This window comes from Olea europaea, chromosome 19 (assembly GCF_002742605.1).
Source record: "Olea europaea var. sylvestris chromosome 19, O_europaea_v1, whole genome shotgun sequence".
NCBI lineage: Eukaryota > Viridiplantae > Streptophyta > Magnoliopsida > Lamiales > Oleaceae > Olea > Olea europaea.
The window spans coordinates 10,369,083-10,388,277 of record NC_036255.1 but is presented as its reverse complement, the minus strand read 5'-3'; the positions used below and the strand labels follow the sequence as shown (position 1 = coordinate 10,388,277).

Genomic DNA, 19,195 nt, shown 5'->3' with positions numbered 1-19,195 from the left:
GTGTCGGACTAAGCTGGACCCCGTGTTGCGAATAAAGATAAGAATTTCAATTCTAGGTTTTTTGTAATTATGGGATTAACTTTAGTGTTAGTTTGATAAAACTTTGCTTAAATTTTTATCAACTTTTTAACTAGTTAACCTTCAATTTTAACCACATTTCATGAAACCCATAATCTTTATCAACTTTTTCAATCACATATTATATCAACTTTTATGAAAATCAGATAAAACTTTTATAATAAGTTTTGTCAAACAACCCTTGACAAAAATTAGTTCTATCTTGGAATATCGCCAAGAAAGCTTATAACCATTGCGAAGTAGGATTATAAACAACATTTCTCACCATGAGAATTGCAACTTAGAGGATGGAGGAGGAGAAAATAAGACACCAAAATGCTAAGCATAGATGTACCTACGAATGTGTGCTTTAATCTTTAATCAAACGTTTTCAATTTTCGGTGTTAACATACATAAAGCAAGACGAAAGTTACCACTTACTAGGTTTTATACCAAGGCTCAATCCCTATAGCGTCTACCAATTTCACCATATTTGATATCCCCCTTCCCCAAGATTTCATTGTCGTATCATTCCTTACTATTCCAAGTCATTTCATATTTCTAATTGACAAATTTCATCTTCATTCTATTCTCAACATAATGGATTCTAGACATCCTTGTCTATTAGGCATGTTATGTGTGGCGATCGATCAAACATGATGAGATTAGCACATTGTCTTCATAATCATTTCGAACACATTGATTTCTTTATGATGTTACGCCATATCTTTAGTAGTTTTTTTAATAAAAGTTGATAAAATTTGTGGTTGGAAAATTGAAAAAAAGAAAAAAGAAAAAAATGAAGTAAATTTTATTGAAGGTGTAGTTAAAATTAATTTTTGACTTTAAATTTATCAATAAGGGAAATAATAAAAAGAAGCAAAAGGGGCCAGCTCGTAAATCACTATGTTCCTCTGACGAGAGCTCATTAGCACGAGCCATGTCTGACTTCTTGCAACGAAACATCTATATTTTCAATTATCGCCCCATTTGTTGCCAATTGAAAATATGTCTTATGCTGCTCTACTAATTCGAATGAGTCACGCTTTGCTACTTCTACTTGCATCTAGGGATGGCAATGAGCCAAGGGCCCTTTCAACCATGAGCTCGTTACAAACAAGGTTCGGCTCGTTGCTCATGGGGTGAGCTCGGCTCGACCTACAAGCTCGTCATTTTTTTTTTAATGCTGAAAATAGACAAAATAAAAACTATGTTTTTTTTTTAACCAAAAAAATAAATAAACTGAGCAAAAAGATTTGATAAATTTGTTTATTCTTTTTCTTTTTAAAATAGATAAAACATAAACCTTCCTCCTTTATCCGGGTTTGGAATCGACAACTTAAATTTTGAGTAGGCGGAGTTAAAAATTGTACACGAACAACTTGTAACGTGTACAATTTTTTAAAGATAATTAAAAATAATATTATAAAATAACAAATTTTGATTAAACTGGTATAATTAAATATCTCTTACTTGGCGACACGCAATTTCAGCATATTTATCTTATATTTGGAAATGAGCGTCCTATCAATCCTTTACGCACATTAATACTTATAAAATATCTTCTTTTAGTCGGCTCCTGATCTCAGACAAAACCCTCTTACCTGTATTAAAAGTAGACTCCGAAGCTAGAATGCTAATCGGAGTTGTCAGTAAATTTTTTGCAATTGCGGAAGCTACTGGCCATCTTCGTTCGTACCTCCAACAGAATTCAATAACATCTTTGGAACTTTGTTTTATTGTTTTATTGCTAAGCATATTATGATTAAAGTAATCAATTAATTCAGTAGGCAAAGTCTTTGCACTTTCGTCCGATGTTTAGGCTGATGGAGATGCAACAGACAAAAAATTACTAGATGAATATAAACCTATCGCATTTGAATTATACTTATACGTGTTAATGCCTCGAAATAAATTATATATGGACAATTTACATAAATGTCACTAAAATTGAAAATTCACAAAAAATTTTCATTTGCACCTATTTCTTCCAAAAATGTCACTTTTTCTGCGAAATGTCCATTTTATCCCCTTGTGACACCTTTTTAGGAGTAATAAATACTTGATTTGAATGCAATTAATGGTGTGATGTAATGATTTGTTTTATTTATTTTAAATATTTAAGATATTCATATTATATTGTATAATATTTTTTATTGTTAAAAGAAGGGGTGAAAACTTAAAAAAAAAAATAATAATAATAAACACACACACACACACACAAAAACATTTATGAATATAAACCCTACCTTCTTCTTCACTATCTTCATTCCATCATCAACAAGGCAAAGTTATTGATCAATTTCAAAGGTGAGCTACTAAAAAAATTATATTTTCATGTCATAGCTAACTACTTTAAATGTTTAATACAACATCGTCTTTTTGAATCTCTTATTCATTGATGTGTTTTATTTTTGATATATTTTTTAAGGGAAAAAAATACAAACATCCTCTAGAAAATGTGAAAAATTCCATATTTAATGAAGTATTGAGTTATTCATTTTTTATTTGTGGGAAGATTGTAGTTGAGAATTGATTATCACCATTGATGTTTTCAATAATTTCTTCCAAACAATCAAACACATGTTTTTAAGCTTTTCCAAAAATTATGGCAATTCAACTATCAAATAGTATCTTTGAAACCGTTGGGTTAGACATTTTAACTGTCGAACTCGACATTTAATAATTGTCTGGATAGATAATTTAATTGTCGATTTGGATACCTAAAAACCATTTCACCCTTTCCCTTTTTGGTACTACATCGATCTACCTGTCAACATATGGAATGTATAAAACATGTCGAAAAATTTAAATTGCTGATTCTTTGAAAACATATAAAAGGCCCTCCAAATATATGCTTGTTCAAAATAATTCAACCTACTGCATCAAAACCTTCTATCACAATCCGCTCAAAATGATAATTTTAATCCCCATCAACTAAATTGTAGTTTCTAAATTGTAAATAGTAAACTCAAGTGACGCATAAATGATAAACACCGCTACTATTAAATAGTATTATTACGAAAATGTAGATTGGAAATAACTGGGATGAGCTGAGAACTCACAAAGGCTCGATCAGCTTGAACGTTTCGTTGCTTCCCATGAATGAACTCATTATGTTGACGTAATACAATTGATAAAACGATTTGTATATGTGAGAACTTGAAAGTCTCTCAATGCTTATGAAGTGCTTTATGTGTAACTGACAATACAACATGTTATTTATAATCAACTTGAAGGGAGGAAGCAATTATGGTCATTTACTACCTAACCACAAAGTCTAATCTCATCTAAATTTAGTTGGTATGATGGTTCAATAAAATAATTGTACCTTTATCCCCTATTTCCACATAATTTCTAGGATATTGTGACTCTTAAATCATGTGAACAATGGATTCAAGTTTCCTGCAACTCACATTATGCACTTTGTAAATTAGCTGTAACATGGTTGTCATGACTATGGCATAATTATAAAAATGACTCATCATCTTAACCCAATAAAAAAAACTCACATTAACGTCCTTGTGAATTAGTTGTAGCATGGTTTCGTGAAATGGAAAAATTTTAATGGCTAGTCATTTTAACCCAATCATCATTGACGAACGACTTTGTAATTGATCAGGAAAGAAGAAAATATGGTCCAAGTAAACTAGGAACTCCTGCACAACGTGCTCGTGCCTTCATTACAAAATAAATTATAGTATACATAACAATTTATTATTTGCAAATCCATGCATTCACTATGCACTAACCCCACACTGCTGATCTTCAGTTATCGTATTACAACATTCAAACTAAGAAACAATAGATCAACTTCTAGCAAATTAGACACCAGGCATTTTTAGAAACGAGGAATTCAAACTCCATTTCTCCTACAAGGTACAACGAGAAAAACACGGATTAAATCATGATAAAACATAGAAATGTAACACGTAATGAATCGAACTTATGCTTGTATTAAGGTGAACTGTCACGAAAAATAGACATCAGTCGTCGGTATTGATAGTTCATCTGTCGATACCGACGGTTAATCTAAACATATGCCTGAGATTCTGTCCATCTGTCGAGATTGACAAAGTTGAACCATCGAAAACGACAATTCAAGCAATCTACACACTTCAGCAATCCGCTGAAATGTACACATGAGACATTGAAGTTCGACATCTACGACACTATTTCTAAGCAATGCAAAGACATTTCGTAAAATGAAAATGGAATTACCCACACTTGGACATATTCGAACAACCTTGCACTATCATATGAACGCACACGTACATGAAATAATAATAAAAACCTTTGTGAGAAGATATGTTACCCAAGAAGTAGAAGTCGATAAAATGGAGCTATAAATACACAATCAGCAAAAATCATGACAATGACTAATTATTCACCTTCATTACATGTTATATTTTGCATATGGTAGTTACATTTCCTAAAAACTAAAATTAGCTACGAGCTAGAATGAACAAATTGCAACCCAAAATTCATTTTACAGTAAGATTGTTGGCTACTAGATTGAGATTATAGGGAATTTTTTTGAGCTATATTCTTGGCTAGAAGATTGAGATTCCAGTGAATATTTTTAGCTATATATATTTACCATATTTCCATTTTGCCACATTAGTTTTGTCGTTTGGAATTAAAGAAAACAATTATAAGCAACCCTATTTTTCAGACACTACAATTGACCAAAGATTGATTCAAATCCAGCAAAAGGAGCTAATAAAAGCCACAAAATTAACATCCAAAATTCTCCAACTAATTGCCTAAAGCTTACCAAACATTGAACTGTCTCGGTGGCAAAAATAAGGTTGTCATGACCTTGAAAAAAAAAACACTGAGAAGCACAGCACTGCCATGCCACTGACCACCACTAGAAGCGACTTTTGCAGATTTCTTCTTCTTCTTACAGGTAGGAATTTCTGAGTTAGGGCTTCAAATCCTTCGATATATATATATATATATATATATATATGCCCTAATATGTCGTTTCTAATATGCCTATTGTTATAAAACTCAGTTATTAAATGTTCAAAACGTTCGCATGACTTTAACAATAAGTATAGTTATATCTATGACCTACGTCACTAACAAATATTTTAGAATTCGTTACCCCAAATTCAATACAAAATTCATCAGATGCTTGTTTTCTATTAGAGGATATCATGATATATATTAGTGCATTCCTAATTTTTTGTATTTCATCTTTAATGTGTTTCAAACCATCTTTCACAATTAACCACCGAAATTAGGCCGCAGTACCCTACACAATTTATCGACAACTATTTTATTAACATTAGTATTGTCGAATGTTAAAGAACGAATTTTACTTTCGCAACGATATTCTTTAATAATAATCATAATCGATTATATATGTTATTAGCGTTATGTGGGAATTCAATAATTTTTGTATTGTTGTTTTATTTGAAGAAAATACTCTGTGTCTGAACGAAGAGTGTTTCGACTTACTCTAACGTAAATCGGTTGAAGATATTCTTTCACATATGAGAGGAAATATTGGTTGTCCGCTATTACAAGAGGCAGCTTAGCGCCAGCAATAAGTTTCACAATTCCTGTTCGAGCATTCTCATATGAATACATCCACGTGATGATGGGCGAAGTTGTAGTACCGGTGCCTGAACTACCAAATCGCAGTTGTGTTTGATAGGCTTGAATAAGTCCATGTTTAGCCGCACACGCTTTGTAGTGACGGTTGAGGTGAGTGGTACTAATACCTTTTTGTCATGCCAATGCTGTTGGTAGTATTTACATTCTGCATTGGACTTTGGAACTCCATTGACAACACGGCCCGTCGAAACCAATTTAAGGTGATCCCAGTATTTTGCCTTTTTTTCCTTTCGCTTCTCTCTAGCATCGAGAATGTTTAATTCGGGTTCCTCCCCCTCTTGGGCTTCGGGAATATCGATTTCATCCAAATCAATTGGATTATTGCTGGGGTTTGCTCCTAAATTGAAATGTGGAATAGCTTCAGGAATTGGTACTTCATTTGGATTGATAAATTGATTTCGATATTAAATTTCCAGCATCGCAAGTGATTCGCCTCCGGCACCGAATAAACCCTCGACAAATGAGCGTGGATTTATTTCAATTTGTGAATTGTGAAGATACAATATAGATGATTAGGAAGATGATTGAATTTTAAAAATAGATTAAAATTGAAGATGATTAGATTGTAAAAATGAATCTATATAATATGGCTATATTGTATAATTGTAGATTAATTAGAGTTGAGACAAATCAATTGAGACTTGAGAGGAAAAGAGAGATTGAGAGAAAGAGTGTTGAGAATCTTGAGATAATGAGACTTGAGAGTTGAGAGAGTTGATGAAAAATGTTGAGCCAATTGTAAGGCTATTTATAGAAGGGGGGAAGAGAAGAAGGAAATAATAATAATAATAATAATTTCAGTAATCGTGTCGATCACTGAGTTGTGGAAAAAGTGACCAAAACTATCACTTTTTGGTTACTGTTCAAGATGAGCCACGAGCAGCTATTGTTAAAACGAGCTCGTAAACGAGCCACGCTTGTGGCAAATGGCCCACGAGCGGCTCGTTGAGTTGACTTGGCTCACCAAACGGGCCGATCCACTCGGCTCAAGCTTTTTTTTTTTACCAGCCTGAGTTACCCACGAGCTCCGTTTTCACGAGCCGAGCGGGTGAGCCTTTTAGCCCATTTGCCACCCCTAATGACATCTGTTCTCATAAACAAACAATAAACCTTTCGAAGAGCCATCTCTTCAATTATCGCCACTATTTATTTTTCTATATAGTAAATTAGGGTCAAATATAGTATTAAGCCCCTGTTTGAACTCCAATATATAAAAACTCATTTTTTTTCTCAAATCATTTTTAATAATGCTTTCTTTCAATAAAATAATTTTGCACGTAAATTCAAAATTTATTTTAAATTTTAATCATATATTTTTCAAAAAATCACTATTACAAAATCCATTCTCCCGAGAATGAGGCTCTAGCCTAAATTTTCTGGATGTTTTTTCAAAGAAAAATTGCAACAATGGTCACTAACCTTTTCAATTTTTGTAAACTTTATCTTAACCTTTAAGTTGTGCCAGCAAAGGTCCCTTACCTTTTAGAAATATGTGGTAGAAGTCCAAATAGACGGTTTCCATCCAATTGATCGCTAGTTAGCCTAAAAAATGTAAAAAATTAAATATTTTGACCATTTTAAGAACACTTAAGCCATTTGTACATAAATTTTTTCACAGAATTTGGCCAAATTACTCTCATATGTGGAATACACTGTGAATAAAAAATTGTCAAAAAACATCCCCATGCACCCCCTATGTGTGTGTTCTGACAAATTTCTGTATGAAGCCTGTTTGTACACATAGCAGGGCTGTTTTAAGAAAGGATGTTTTCATCAATCCCATATAAATTAAATTAAAACAACCAAAAAAAAAAAAAGAATTTTTTTTCTTGAAAAGTTGTTTATATAAAAAATCAAATGCCCACCATTTCATTTTCAAATGGCTCGCCACAATTTATGAAGCCACAGTCCATCCCACTGCGTCGGGACACAGTTGCTATCAACCAATCCAACAACCCAATTCACTCCTCCCATTATTTCTGCAATTCCATTGTTCATTTGATATTTTCTTGGATTATTCTTGTAGTTTTTCCCATTAGATACGAATGTCACACGAACGGATTGTACAAGTTATGGAAAATCGCTGCTGCAAACTGAATTGTTCGCTTTGAGGAGCAACTTTGGAGTCCATTGGCATTTCTCAATTTATAGAGGTTAAAATATCTTTCAAATCAAAGATTATTTTGACAAGTTGGTGGAGATTTCTTTGAATTTATTGGCCAAAGATTTTGGAAGTGATATTGTATTTTCGCTATCTTCAGAAATTGTATATTTTGTTCTTCAAAGTGATGGAGTAAAGCCTTTATAAACGCTGGGTTTCTGTCTATCTCTCATACAAGAGAAATTTAGGCCCCGTTTGGTATCCATTAATGTAAAAATTAGAATGAAAAATATAATATTTACGGGCCCCATATAAAAGATAGAAAGTCAAATATGATAACTTGATATGATGGATAACGGTCATATTTTTCATTTTAATGAACAAAAAATAAGAAACAAACGGGGGCTTAATGTTATTGAAAAAACAATTTTTTCCAATAACTTTCCTAGCTTACGTTTATTTATATTTGTACAATTTTAAGATTTGAGTGAAAAAAAATTATTATAATTAGACAAATTAAATAAAAGTATATTAGGGTCCATTTGATTATAAAGATAGAATTTGGGTGGAAAGAAAATGAATTTTAGGGAATTAAATTGCCTGGAAATTGTTTTCCTAAGAATTGTAAATTATTGTATTTGATTAGTATAATTTTTCACGTGAAAAATATTGAAATAAAAGTGTAATTTTGTGTCCGTTTGACTTTATTTTTCATGAAAATTGTCAATTTAAGGGATGAAATTTACTGATATTGGAGACGAAATTTCTTTCCATCGCCAAAACAAAAACAAAAACAAAACAAAAAAATTCAAGAAAATTATTTATTTTTTAATGTTCGTTTCACTTTGTTTTACATGAAAATTGTCAATTAAAGAGAAATATTTTTTTTACAATAATTTTTAGAATTTGTTTCCATTACCAAAAAAAAAAGTCAACTACCACGAAAGCTAGAAAACTACAATTCATAAGAAATTCAAGAATTTAATTTCTATGAAAAATATAACACTATCAAACACACAAAATTTGGAAATTGGCATTCTAATTCCATTTTCCCTAGAAAATTGGTGCCTATCAAATGGTGCCTTGGTAAACAAACAAAACAAACTCAATAAAGAAACATGCCAATATAATAATTGGGATAAAAGAATAAAGAAAGTAAGCCAATATAAATGAGATAGAACGCTAGTAGAAATCATGTCCGGTTCTTACACTCAATGAGATCGGACGGACACGATCGCCTGGTTCTCATCTGGGCCCACATTGTCTGTTCGATCAATTCCAACCCTTCTGGAAGTATCCAACTGTAAATCCTCCATTCCACATATTCCAATATCTAAATAAAATATTGGGAAATGAAGTTTCAAATAGTAATGTTGACTTTTTCGACTTTTAGCCAATATTTGTTATAAATTTTTAAAAATTTATTTATATTTTTTCAAAATCATTTTTAATCACATATTCTATCAATTTAAAATAACTTAATCATATTTTTTTTCATACTTTGCGCAAATTCACTTTTCACAAAATATGTATCAATTGGACCCTTAGTTGAAATTTTGTTAATTTTCTATTTTGCTAAGATCGATATGACAAGGAATAAATACTGCTCAGATCTAATACGAATGGGTCCTCTCATAGTTGATGGGAATAAAGCACCATTTCCACAAGCTGCAAAATCAATAGAAATACTAGGCCCCGTTTGTTTCTTATTTTTGTAAAAATAAGAACGAAAAATATAGCCGTCACGGACCCACATAAGATATAGAAATTCAAATTTGTTGGCTTGATGTGACGAATAACGATCATATATTTCATTTTAATGAGAAAAAATGGGAACCAAATGGGGGCCTCAAAATAAAAAGAATCTAGGTCGATTAGCGAAATGTTGGGAATAAATTTAATCGTCAAGTGAGTTGAGGCTCCTAAATGAAGATTAGTGATAAATGAGGAAGTTTACGAATGTGTGATCTTGCACAAAGGATGAATAGACCTAAAACTTTTTCGGTTCAAATAATATATAGCTTCAATTTGATAGGGATTAATAATATTACAAGTAAATTTTAAAATAATTCAAAGTCAATAGTTAATTTTAATTACATATTTTATGAGATTCACAACATTTTAATCACATATTTCATTAATTTTTTTAATTTTTAATTTTTTTTTTTTTATCAAAATCTACTAAAAATTTTGATTTTGATTCCTACCAAATAGTACTTATTTGTGAAAGCTTAAAGAATTGTTAAAATGTTAAAATTAGTGTGAGCAATTTTAATTAAACATTTCATGAGATCCATAACTTTTATCCTTTTAACTGAAAATTTCATCAATTTTTATTAATTTACGTTTTAAAATTTTCATCAAAAGCATTTTTCAAAAAACCTCATAGTTATATTTTAATGTGTATATGTATTTTAATCTAGAATTTGAATTGAAGTCTATCACCTAGAGATTGTTCAAACTTGGCTTCTGGTCCAAATGTTTAGTCAATAAGACTCTTAACAAATACATTAATGGTGCGTCCTTAATTGAGATTGTGATAAATTTTAAAAATCCTTCTAAAAATTCGAGTGTTCTCAATTAAAACTTTAATGAATTTTAAATGTTTCCAATTCAGATTTTAGTGGCATCCAATGAAATTCTTTAAAATTCAAGCATCTACAATAATTAGTAGATTTATAAAGATTTCATTAATAGATAAATTTTAAAACATTTGAATGGATTTCAAGTTTAAAATATGTATAATTAAATATTTTCAAATTTAACCCTATTTGATGGGATTCTTATGGATTTGTGAAAATTTATTTAAATTCACGAAATTCATTAAAATTTATAATCCATCAAAATCTTAGTTAAAAATACCCCGAAATTCTTGTGTTTAATTAATCAAACCAAATTCAAGTCAAATTAAATATTTAATTAATTAGTGTCTACTTAACTTAATAACAAAATATTTAGAATTTACATAAATATGAAATGCATTCTAATATATATCCCCACGTTGGATTTAGGTGGATGAATTGACAACAACTTTTCCAAGACGTGTTAGTTCCATTTAAATACACATCCCAATGCATCTTTTGGCATTTCAACATTGAAGAAAAGTATAACTTGAAGAACACGAAAGGATCAAGAACAAGAAAAACAGGAGAAGATGAAGCTAGTTTGGTCTCCAGATACTGCCTCAAAGGCTTATTTCGACACCGTAAAATCAGTAAGTTTAACTACTAAACTCATGTTGCGGGACTAGCCTAGCCATGGATTTTTTGGTCGTTGATGTCCAAAATTCTTCGGCCGACAGAAGATCTGTGGAAAAATTATTCCGTTGGCAATTACTGACGGAATTCGTCGCAGAAATATGCCTAATAAACACGTTGAAGCTGGTCTTAATGGGTCGGTAAATTGTAGTGTGAAGTCATATTGGATCAGTATCTCTCGTTGTTGGCTCCTTTTTTATTTTTATTTTTTTCTTTTAGTTGAATCATTTTCTAGTGCTAATTTATGGTGTTTCTGTACCTGTAGTGTGAACTTTACAAAGAATCAGGCGTAGCAGAACTTATTTCAGCCATGGCAGCCGGGTGGAAAGCAAAGCTAATAGTTGAAACATGGTCGCGGGGAGGGGCAATTGCGACGAGTATCGGTCTTGCTGTTGCAAGCCGCCACGGCGGCGGAAGGCATATTTGCATAGTCCCTGATGAAGAATCAAGGGTGGAGTACGTTGCAGCCATGGAAAAGTCCCGCATGTCGTCCCAAGTCGTCGTTGGCAAGGCCGAGGTCGAGGAGGTGGTGGAAAATTTAGAGGGCATTGATTTCTTGGTGGTGGACAGCCGGCGGAACGAATTTGCAAGAATCCTCCGGGTGGCCAAACTTGGCCAAAGGGGTGCTGTGCTGATATGCAAGAATGCGAATTCAAGAGCAGCATCGGATTTTAGGTGGCGAAGTGTCGTTGATGGTGAGTCGAGGATTGTGCGGTCCATGTTTCTACCGGTGGGGAGGGGGTTGGATATTGCACATGTGGGGGCAAGAGGTGAAGGCACTGCCTCCGGGAAGGGTGAGAGACGGTGGATCAAACGTATTGATCGACAGTCCGGTGAAGAGTTCGTCATCCGGAAGTGAATTCTGAAGAGAGAGATGTGATGTGTCATGTGTGCTTGGTTACAACATTTTTTTTGTTCTTTTTCTTAGTTTGGTTTTCTGTACAGGTTTGAGAAAATGTGAGAGAATATTTAGAGAACCTTGCTCCCTGTCCCGGGTTGGGAACAGGGTCAAGGAGAAGGGCGCCACATGCGCCCCCCTATTGGAGGGGAGCCGGTGTGGCGCTCTTGTCTTCCTCCCTGTCCCCAACCCGTTACCCCAACCCGGGACGGAGAATTATTCATATTTAGATTAAGCAAAACTACCCTCGGTTGATGTTCAGACATATACAAGCAATGCCAGACTAGTCTTTGTATACTATTCCTATGTTGTACTGATTTAAATTCATATTTTAATTTCTAAATCAAAGTCAACAATCACTTTAACTATATATTTCGTAATTCCACATCTTTTCAATTATATATTTCTATCAACTTTTATCAAAATATACCAATTTTAATTTTAGTCCAAAATTTTAATTTTAGTCCTCACCAAATAAGGAGTCTAAAAGGAAAATTTGGGTTGGGACGGTAAACTCGTAAAAGGCTTTCCGCTGAATAGAAATTCTTTTGAAGGCTTATTTTGCCATCGAACGTAAAAACTTCTATACATTTGATCCTATCCACATTTACGATTCGGTTCATGTTTAGAACCAAAACTTTAGATTTAACAACTTAATTTCAAATGTTAAAATTTTGTAACCCACCTAGTGGTAAATAATTCTGTAATAGCACAACTGAAAAAATAACACCATAATAAAATTCTTTTAAGGATCCTGAGGACACTGTAAATTGGGGCATCCATAGATGTAATGCAAAAAAGTCACCAGTAGTACATATGCAATGTCAATGGCACAAATCAAGAACTACAAAACGTGCAAGGCTACTTCCCTGAAATATATCATGCAGCGTCAAATGCAAAGAAAACTATAATGTGCGCAGAAAAGGGGGACTCGAGAGATCAACACGCATGCATCACATTTCAAGAACTTCAAAGAAAAGCATCATCTTGAGTATCCTAACGCCTCATAGTTGGATCTACACCATTGGCACCAGGAACTCTTGTTCTACCCCGTGATGAACCAATCCTTCCTGATTGTTGTGAACGAGGAGGACCCACCCCATGTCTCATGCTTGGATTTGTGCTGCCTGTGTTGTTTGAGCTTTGAGTTGAAGGAAGCGCCCAACCTCCCCTGTTTGGCCCATGCTGACCACTGCTTCCAGATCCTTAGTATTTCACAGAATCAAAAAGGTTACTTTAGTTGATAAGGTTATAAAAGAGCATTTTAATATCATTGCACTTCGAGCCGATAAATTAGAAACTACACAATTGAGCAAAATAAAGCAGGGATCAACCCACACCAAATAAAGATATGGTGTTAACCATTTTCTCCTCTCTACTTATATTTAAAATCGAACAGGTACCAATGATGACAGATCCTAAGGATGTTCTGTGGAAGGAAATAAAGCTAGTTTGGCAAGTGTTTAATTTATAATCACGTTTAGTATCCACTCTCACCATTCAATATACATCTATTTATGATTTAAACTGATTATAAACACTTCCCAAACATGGCTTAATAACAAAAATAAGTGATTAGATACAAAAGGAAGAGGTTTAATTAAGATATATTTCACTAGCATCCAAGTGGATAAAAAAATTACAATCAGGCTATGCTGCCAAGGAGCGTTTGACACCCTCCCTGATAGCGCACTCACAATAGGGTGGGAGGAGCACTTCTTTTAGCATTTTTTATTCACGCGGTTCACACACACGTATGTCAACCAAAGTGTCAAATATTTTCTGGCAAAAGAGCTTTATTCAAAAAATAGATATTTGACATTTTGTCATCCAATAGGCCAAGAGAGAGAGAATTAGAGAAACACATTCCACACAGTGCTAATAGTTTATTGAAGAGAGACTGTTATTCTAAAAATTACCAACAGGAGCTGATATCCGAAATGTTTACTGGTGAAAGCGAATATAATACCAAGGTCATGTAATTATAACCCAAAAGAAGAGGTTTAATTAGGATAAATTTCACAATCATGAAGTACATGAAAATATCTACGTTCTGATGTCCTACCATATACTAGAGCCAAACAATAGATATAAAAAACAATATACATATATAAAGAAACCCTACTTTTTACTACAATATATTGCTGGAACAAGGCAATTGCCCGTCTGCCACAGCATAACTGCCTGCAGTATCAGTGACCCTCACGTCACTATTTCAGTACATATGCAATTTTCTTTCCTTTTGCTTATTATTTTATCTACCTAATTAATTAAAATACGGATTTCATTCTTTTCACTGCCCAGTTCACAATATACATCTCTCAGTACCAGAAACCAAATGAAAATAATTTATTTAAGAACAGACCAACAAATTTTTCAGGCAAAGAGCGTCAACAAAATAATGATGAAATATCATAGCAGCAGTAACAAGGGGATCCACCCCATAAAACAACATATCCAATCGTTTAGAAGTTAAGAGATTGCATACCCGTAACACCTTGCATATTGAATCCTTCGCTCCAGCCAGGATGTTGTCTAGCTTTTCCTTTCCAGACTTCTTCAAAACCGACAAGTTCATCTAATAGAGGGGGGAAAAATTAGTTGACAATGAATTGACAATTACACAAAAAAATCAAATAATAGCAATACATACCTTCATTAAGATTATGTAGGGTTTGCATTGTGTCCACCCTACCATCTGAGTTCAGATTTCTTGTCACAGAATGACCCTATAACAGCACAATTAATTTATTTACCTCAAGCATTGTAGATAAAATATATATAAATTAATAACTCAGATTCATATGTGGAAGAATGAGACATGATCAACATCAAAGGACCAGAGATGATACCTTCTCATGAATCCCCCTCGACAGAGTGTGAGCTGCTCGACCTGTAGATGAATTAGCTTCTTTACGTTCTTCCATTGTTAACTGTGGATCACCAAATATATATAGAGCTAAATTAAACAAGCAAGCCCAACAGAAATTTAAAAAGAGAATCACTTTTAACTTGAATTTTACTTACTCCATCACTACCCGTCCTCCTTGCTCTAGATGAAGAGTAATAAGCACCATTTGCACCACCGTAAGTAACAGAGGAGCTCTGGAAAGTAAAGCTGCTATTTTGGGGCCGCGGCCTTACATTTTGTATCTGGTAAAAATCATTTCTGGGAGCCATTTGCTTACTTTTTTTCTCTGAAATGATAATACATCGACCCACGTTAATCTAACACTCCAAAGATCAATGTAATGTGGAAACCAAATGATACAATATTAGAAGGAATGTTATTATGTTTAGCTTCAAATTTTAAGTCGTATTTTAGGAAATATAATTAAATTTAATTTAGTTGCTTTTATTAGATATTTTCCTTCTTAAGATAGAATATTTCAAACCCTATATAGCTCTTTTGCATTGTAATAAAGCAACCTTGGAATGAATAAAATTTGATATTTTCTCCCTTATGTCCCTCTTCTTCTCTCCTTTCCCCCTCCTTTCTCTTCTTTTCCCCCTTACCCCCTTCTCCTGCAATTCTCCTAGTGTATCTAGCGTCACCAAATCCCCTAAAGCTAAATAAATAAAAATAAGAAGAAAAAAAAGAAAAAACCTCACCAGAAGCTTCATCGTCTGGATCCTCAATGAAAGGCTCGTTGCTAGACCTCTCATGCTTTCTTGGATTATTATTCACGTTCTTTCCACTTTCGCTTCCTTCATTTTCATCATCAGAGTTCAACTCTTCAATAATTGGTCCATTTGATCTATTGGGTTGTGGTGGCTGATGTTCAAGAAATCCAGGAGCATGCTGATCCATAAATGGACTGCCAATGGAACCAAATAAGTTTGACTCAAACATGTTGCCAAATGGGCGCGTGAAGAAGGGATCATCAAATGGGTCTTTCCCGCCGAAAAAGCTTGACATTAGGCTTCTTTGACCTCCAAAACCACCGAAACTACCAAAAGGGTTACCAAAACCAAAGAAAGGGTCCCTGCCTCCTTCCATTTTCTAGTTGCTAATTGCCTGCAAATTAAAATGACAACTTACAAATATCAAAGAACAATTCTAGAAAAACCTTTAGCAATAAGAAAAATGTCAGCTCTCACAACAATTTCATCATAATGCACATTTTCTGCTTTACATTTTTACCATCAAAATCCTTACAAAGCCATACAACATTCCATGTGCAACTGTACCCGTAAATAAAAACAAGGCAGACTCTATTTTACCAATTTAATAGTAAGAAAAAAGGAAAAACATTGAAACTTCAAAAAATTTTGGATTTTGAGGCACCATTATAAAACAAATATAAGAGTATTAAACAATGGAATAACTCAAATTTCAAATCATCCACTTGCTTTAACTACTCATGCTATGGATGAAGGAGCATCAACTCCAATCCTGAGGGCTTTTTAAAAGCGCCAAGTTCGTATATGCAACCCTAGGACATATTTGTTCACAAAATGCAGCACAGAGTAGCATAGCATCTTGAATTCATTTCACAAACATCAAGTGCTTGACAAAAATGAATAATTTAACAGTCCTTGCAATCTCTTTGTCTCTTGTCAAAATGCATTACTAACACCACTGGGGAAAAAAATAAAAAATAATAAAATAATTGAACTCATGAAATACAAGAGTATCTAGACAATATGACTAATCTGCATTTCATTTCCAGAGTTCAGATACATTGTGTTTCCTCAGTGCTAGAAGATGATCAGCGGATAAATGGTAATTATAGAAAGCCCGCTACTGCCAGTCATGAGAAGGAACATCAGAAAGAAATGAATATGAGAACGAGATTCGAAAGATGTATTTACACTAATTCACCTGAATCACGTCATTCAACAAAATATGCTTATTTTAACTATATATTTTCTTTGTTCTTCATCTTTCTACACAACAATTCCCAATCTCTGAATCAAGCCTCGTAATAATTCCATTTAAAAACACTAATATATCTTATAGTGTCAAACTCCAAAAATTTTGTCAGGTCAATAAAGATCCATTCTTAATCCAAAAAGTTAAAATCATTTCTTTTTCCCTCCCATTTTAGGGCTCGTGTTCCATGTTTCACTACGATCAACTAATAAATTGAGATGTTATGTTGCCCAAACAAACTCATGCCAAACGCAGATTTTCAAAACCCTTAAAAACTTTCTAAGGCAAAATTATCAAAAATTACAAAAATAAACAACTACAAAATCAAATTAAACATAAACATCCGAACAATCACGACAACTGAACACCAAAAAAAATAAAAATAAATAATAATAAATAAATAAATAAATGCCCTTTAAATATCCGACGATCGAACCCTAAATAAAGAACGAATGAATATTATAACGAAACCAAACTAAACCGAAAATTAAAAAAAAAAAAAAAGCTGAACATAGTAATACATGTCAAGTAGCATAACGATTCATGAATAATAATAAAAATTAACAAAAACTTCCACAGATTACATAAACCAGACAACTAGTAAATATACACAACTTCCTTATCGTATTATCGGAAAAAAAAATCTAATTATACCCAAAAATAGCGAGGAAAAAGAATAGTTACCAGCGAGACGACAAGTATGCTTAAAGAATTTAGTGCAAGTGTATTGCAGATGGAACTTATTCGGAGGGGTGAAAAATTACTACATATATAGCGAATTAATTTCTTTGTAATCCAGAGGAAAGTTTTTAAGTGCAAAATATTTTTAAAAATAGAAATAAAATTAAATTTGACCGACTTTTATTTGGAAGGTTCTAGTAAGTAATTCCTGCTAGGTGGACGCGTGGCCCATTTTCGTATCTTCGGATCAATCTTTTGAATTTGTATTCCAGTAGGCCACGTTAGGGATATTTGAGGCTGCCTTGGCAGCAAAAGTTACGGGGGGTTTGATTACGATATGAGGAAAGGGGGGGGGGGGGGGGGGGAAGAGGGGAGAAAACGAGTTTGCCCGGCTTGATCTGAAAAAAGTTCGGGTAAAAGCTCGGGTCGAGCCTTTATTTTATCGAGCTTTTGCTCGGCCCGACTCGAGCCCGCAAAAAAAACTCGACCATTTTAACCGGGCCGAGCTCGAGCTAAAACTTTAGGCTCACGAATCGACTCGACGCGACTCGTTTACATCCCTATTTGACCATCATGTTATAAGCATGAAATTTTTTGACAGGAAAAGTTTACATACAACATATCACGCTACATCATTGAAACATAGGCAAAAAGGGCAAAAAAACACACAATCAACTTACATTTTGTCAAATTAGCATCTGTACAAGTTCTATTAAATTTTTTTTATACTTACAACCTTATTAGATTTTTGAGCAGTTAGAAAAAAAAAATTGAACCTACCATATTTTAATATTTAGGTCTCATTTGTTTTCCATTCTTTGATCCATTACACGAATTACTATATTTGACTTCATATTTCTTGTGTGGGTCTTGTTGACCCCAAAAAGTGCGCCAACAGATGTCGGTCCCACCCGTGCTCACGTGGGCGAATGTCCAACACGCTAAAACACATGGACGGTTTAAAACGAGCGGTTCAAAGGGCGTGGGAGTAGCCCAACAACGCTGGACGGTGACGTTCGGAATCCAGCGGGTTGTTCGTAATCCGATTGTACAATAATTACCAACCGATCTTCATAAGTGTGTATATAAATGTGTATAAACTCGATTTGTGTATTGCCAGTGAAATGAGAGAGAGTTGAATGAAATGTAGTTCTTTGTATTGATTCTTGCATTAGCCTTTTGACATTATATAAGAGAAGTATTTATAGTAGTACATATGAAATGGGAGCCCTTGGATGAAGTGGCACGTGGTCTCATCTCTTCAGTTCAAACATCTTTTCCTAGGTATGGGGCTTGACTTGCTAGCTTGCGGCGCATTTATTGCTTGTGCAGGGCCTCCATGCTAGTGACAAGACTTGACCTTTATGCTTATGACAAACGTTCCATCAATTATTCGAATAAGATCTGTGCTGGCGATCTCTTGGGAGAAGTGACCGTGGAGGATGTTTCCTTGTGGTTCAGAGGTTCGTGCATCAGCTTCGGGGCTTCGGCCATTTGTCATGATACTTCCACTTGAGGGCCTCAGCTGCTCTCAACAGGTTTCAGCAGCCTAGCTTCGGTTCGTAGGCCTCGGTCAATGGGCCTCGGACAAAAAGGAGCCTTAGCAGATAGACTTCGGCTCGAAGCAGTTCAGATGTAGCCCACCTCGGCAGGAATGCCACGTGGATCGCCATGAGTGGACCATTGTCCCAGGTAGG

At 33.9% G+C, this 19,195-nt stretch overlaps 3 protein-coding genes across 4 annotated transcripts in view; 2 read left to right on the top strand and 1 right to left on the bottom strand.

Annotated features, from left to right (window-relative positions):
* The window catches only part of LOC111368336 (protein NSP-INTERACTING KINASE 2-like), a 6,082-nt gene extending 4,721 nt beyond the window's left edge, over positions 1 to 1,361 (top strand). The window contains exon 5 of the mRNA XM_022989566.1: positions 1,351 to 1,361. Within this exon, the coding sequence (XP_022845334.1) occupies positions 1,351 to 1,361 (11 nt within the window). The remainder of the gene's footprint in view (positions 1 to 1,350) is intronic.
* A 9,505-nt stretch (positions 1,362 to 10,866) lies between these two features.
* LOC111368782 lies at positions 10,867 to 12,294 on the top strand. Of its 2 annotated transcripts, none has more exons than XM_022990222.1 (2): positions 10,867 to 11,000; positions 11,309 to 12,294. In XM_022990222.1, the coding sequence occupies exons 1-2, from the start codon at positions 10,941 to 10,943 to the stop codon at positions 11,900 to 11,902; spliced, it is 654 nt and encodes a 217-aa protein (XP_022845990.1). In that variant the 5' UTR covers positions 10,867 to 10,940; the 3' UTR covers positions 11,903 to 12,294. The 2 variants fall into 2 exon arrangements, with proteins under 2 accessions (XP_022845990.1, XP_022845991.1); XM_022990223.1 differs by having other exon boundaries at positions 10,907 to 11,179.
* A 363-nt stretch (positions 12,295 to 12,657) lies between these two features.
* Positions 12,658 to 17,678, bottom strand: LOC111368780. The gene is made up of 7 exons (XM_022990221.1): positions 17,502 to 17,678; positions 15,554 to 15,959; positions 14,969 to 15,138; positions 14,794 to 14,874; positions 14,595 to 14,670; positions 14,430 to 14,519; positions 12,658 to 13,146 (listed from the first exon to the last, which is right to left on the bottom strand). The coding sequence occupies exons 2-7, from the start codon at positions 15,939 to 15,941 to the stop codon at positions 12,938 to 12,940; spliced, it is 1,014 nt and encodes a 337-aa protein (XP_022845989.1). The 5' UTR covers positions 15,942 to 15,959; positions 17,502 to 17,678; the 3' UTR covers positions 12,658 to 12,937.
* Positions 17,679 to 19,195: the final 1,517 nt, after the last annotated feature.

Bases quoted from the DNA above. Each gene is read 5' to 3' on its own strand.
- LOC111368782 (XM_022990222.1), top strand. From the start codon at position 10,941: ATGAAGCTAGTTTGGTCTCCAGATACTGCCTCAAAGGCTTATTTCGAC. The intron at 11,001-11,308 runs GTAAGTTTAACT...CTGTACCTGTAG, and splicing joins ATTTCGACACCGTAAAATCA to TGTGAACTTTACAAAGAATC.
- LOC111368780 (XM_022990221.1), bottom strand. From the start codon at position 15,941: ATGGAAGGAGGCAGGGACCCTTTCTTTGGTTTTGGTAACCCTTTTGGT. The intron at 14,875-14,968 runs GTAAGTAAAATT...GGTGATCCACAG, and splicing joins GGAGGACGGGTAGTGATGGA to TTAACAATGGAAGAACGTAA. The intron at 14,671-14,793 runs GTATCATCTCTG...GTGCTGTTATAG, and splicing joins CGAGGGGGATTCATGAGAAG to GGTCATTCTGTGACAAGAAA.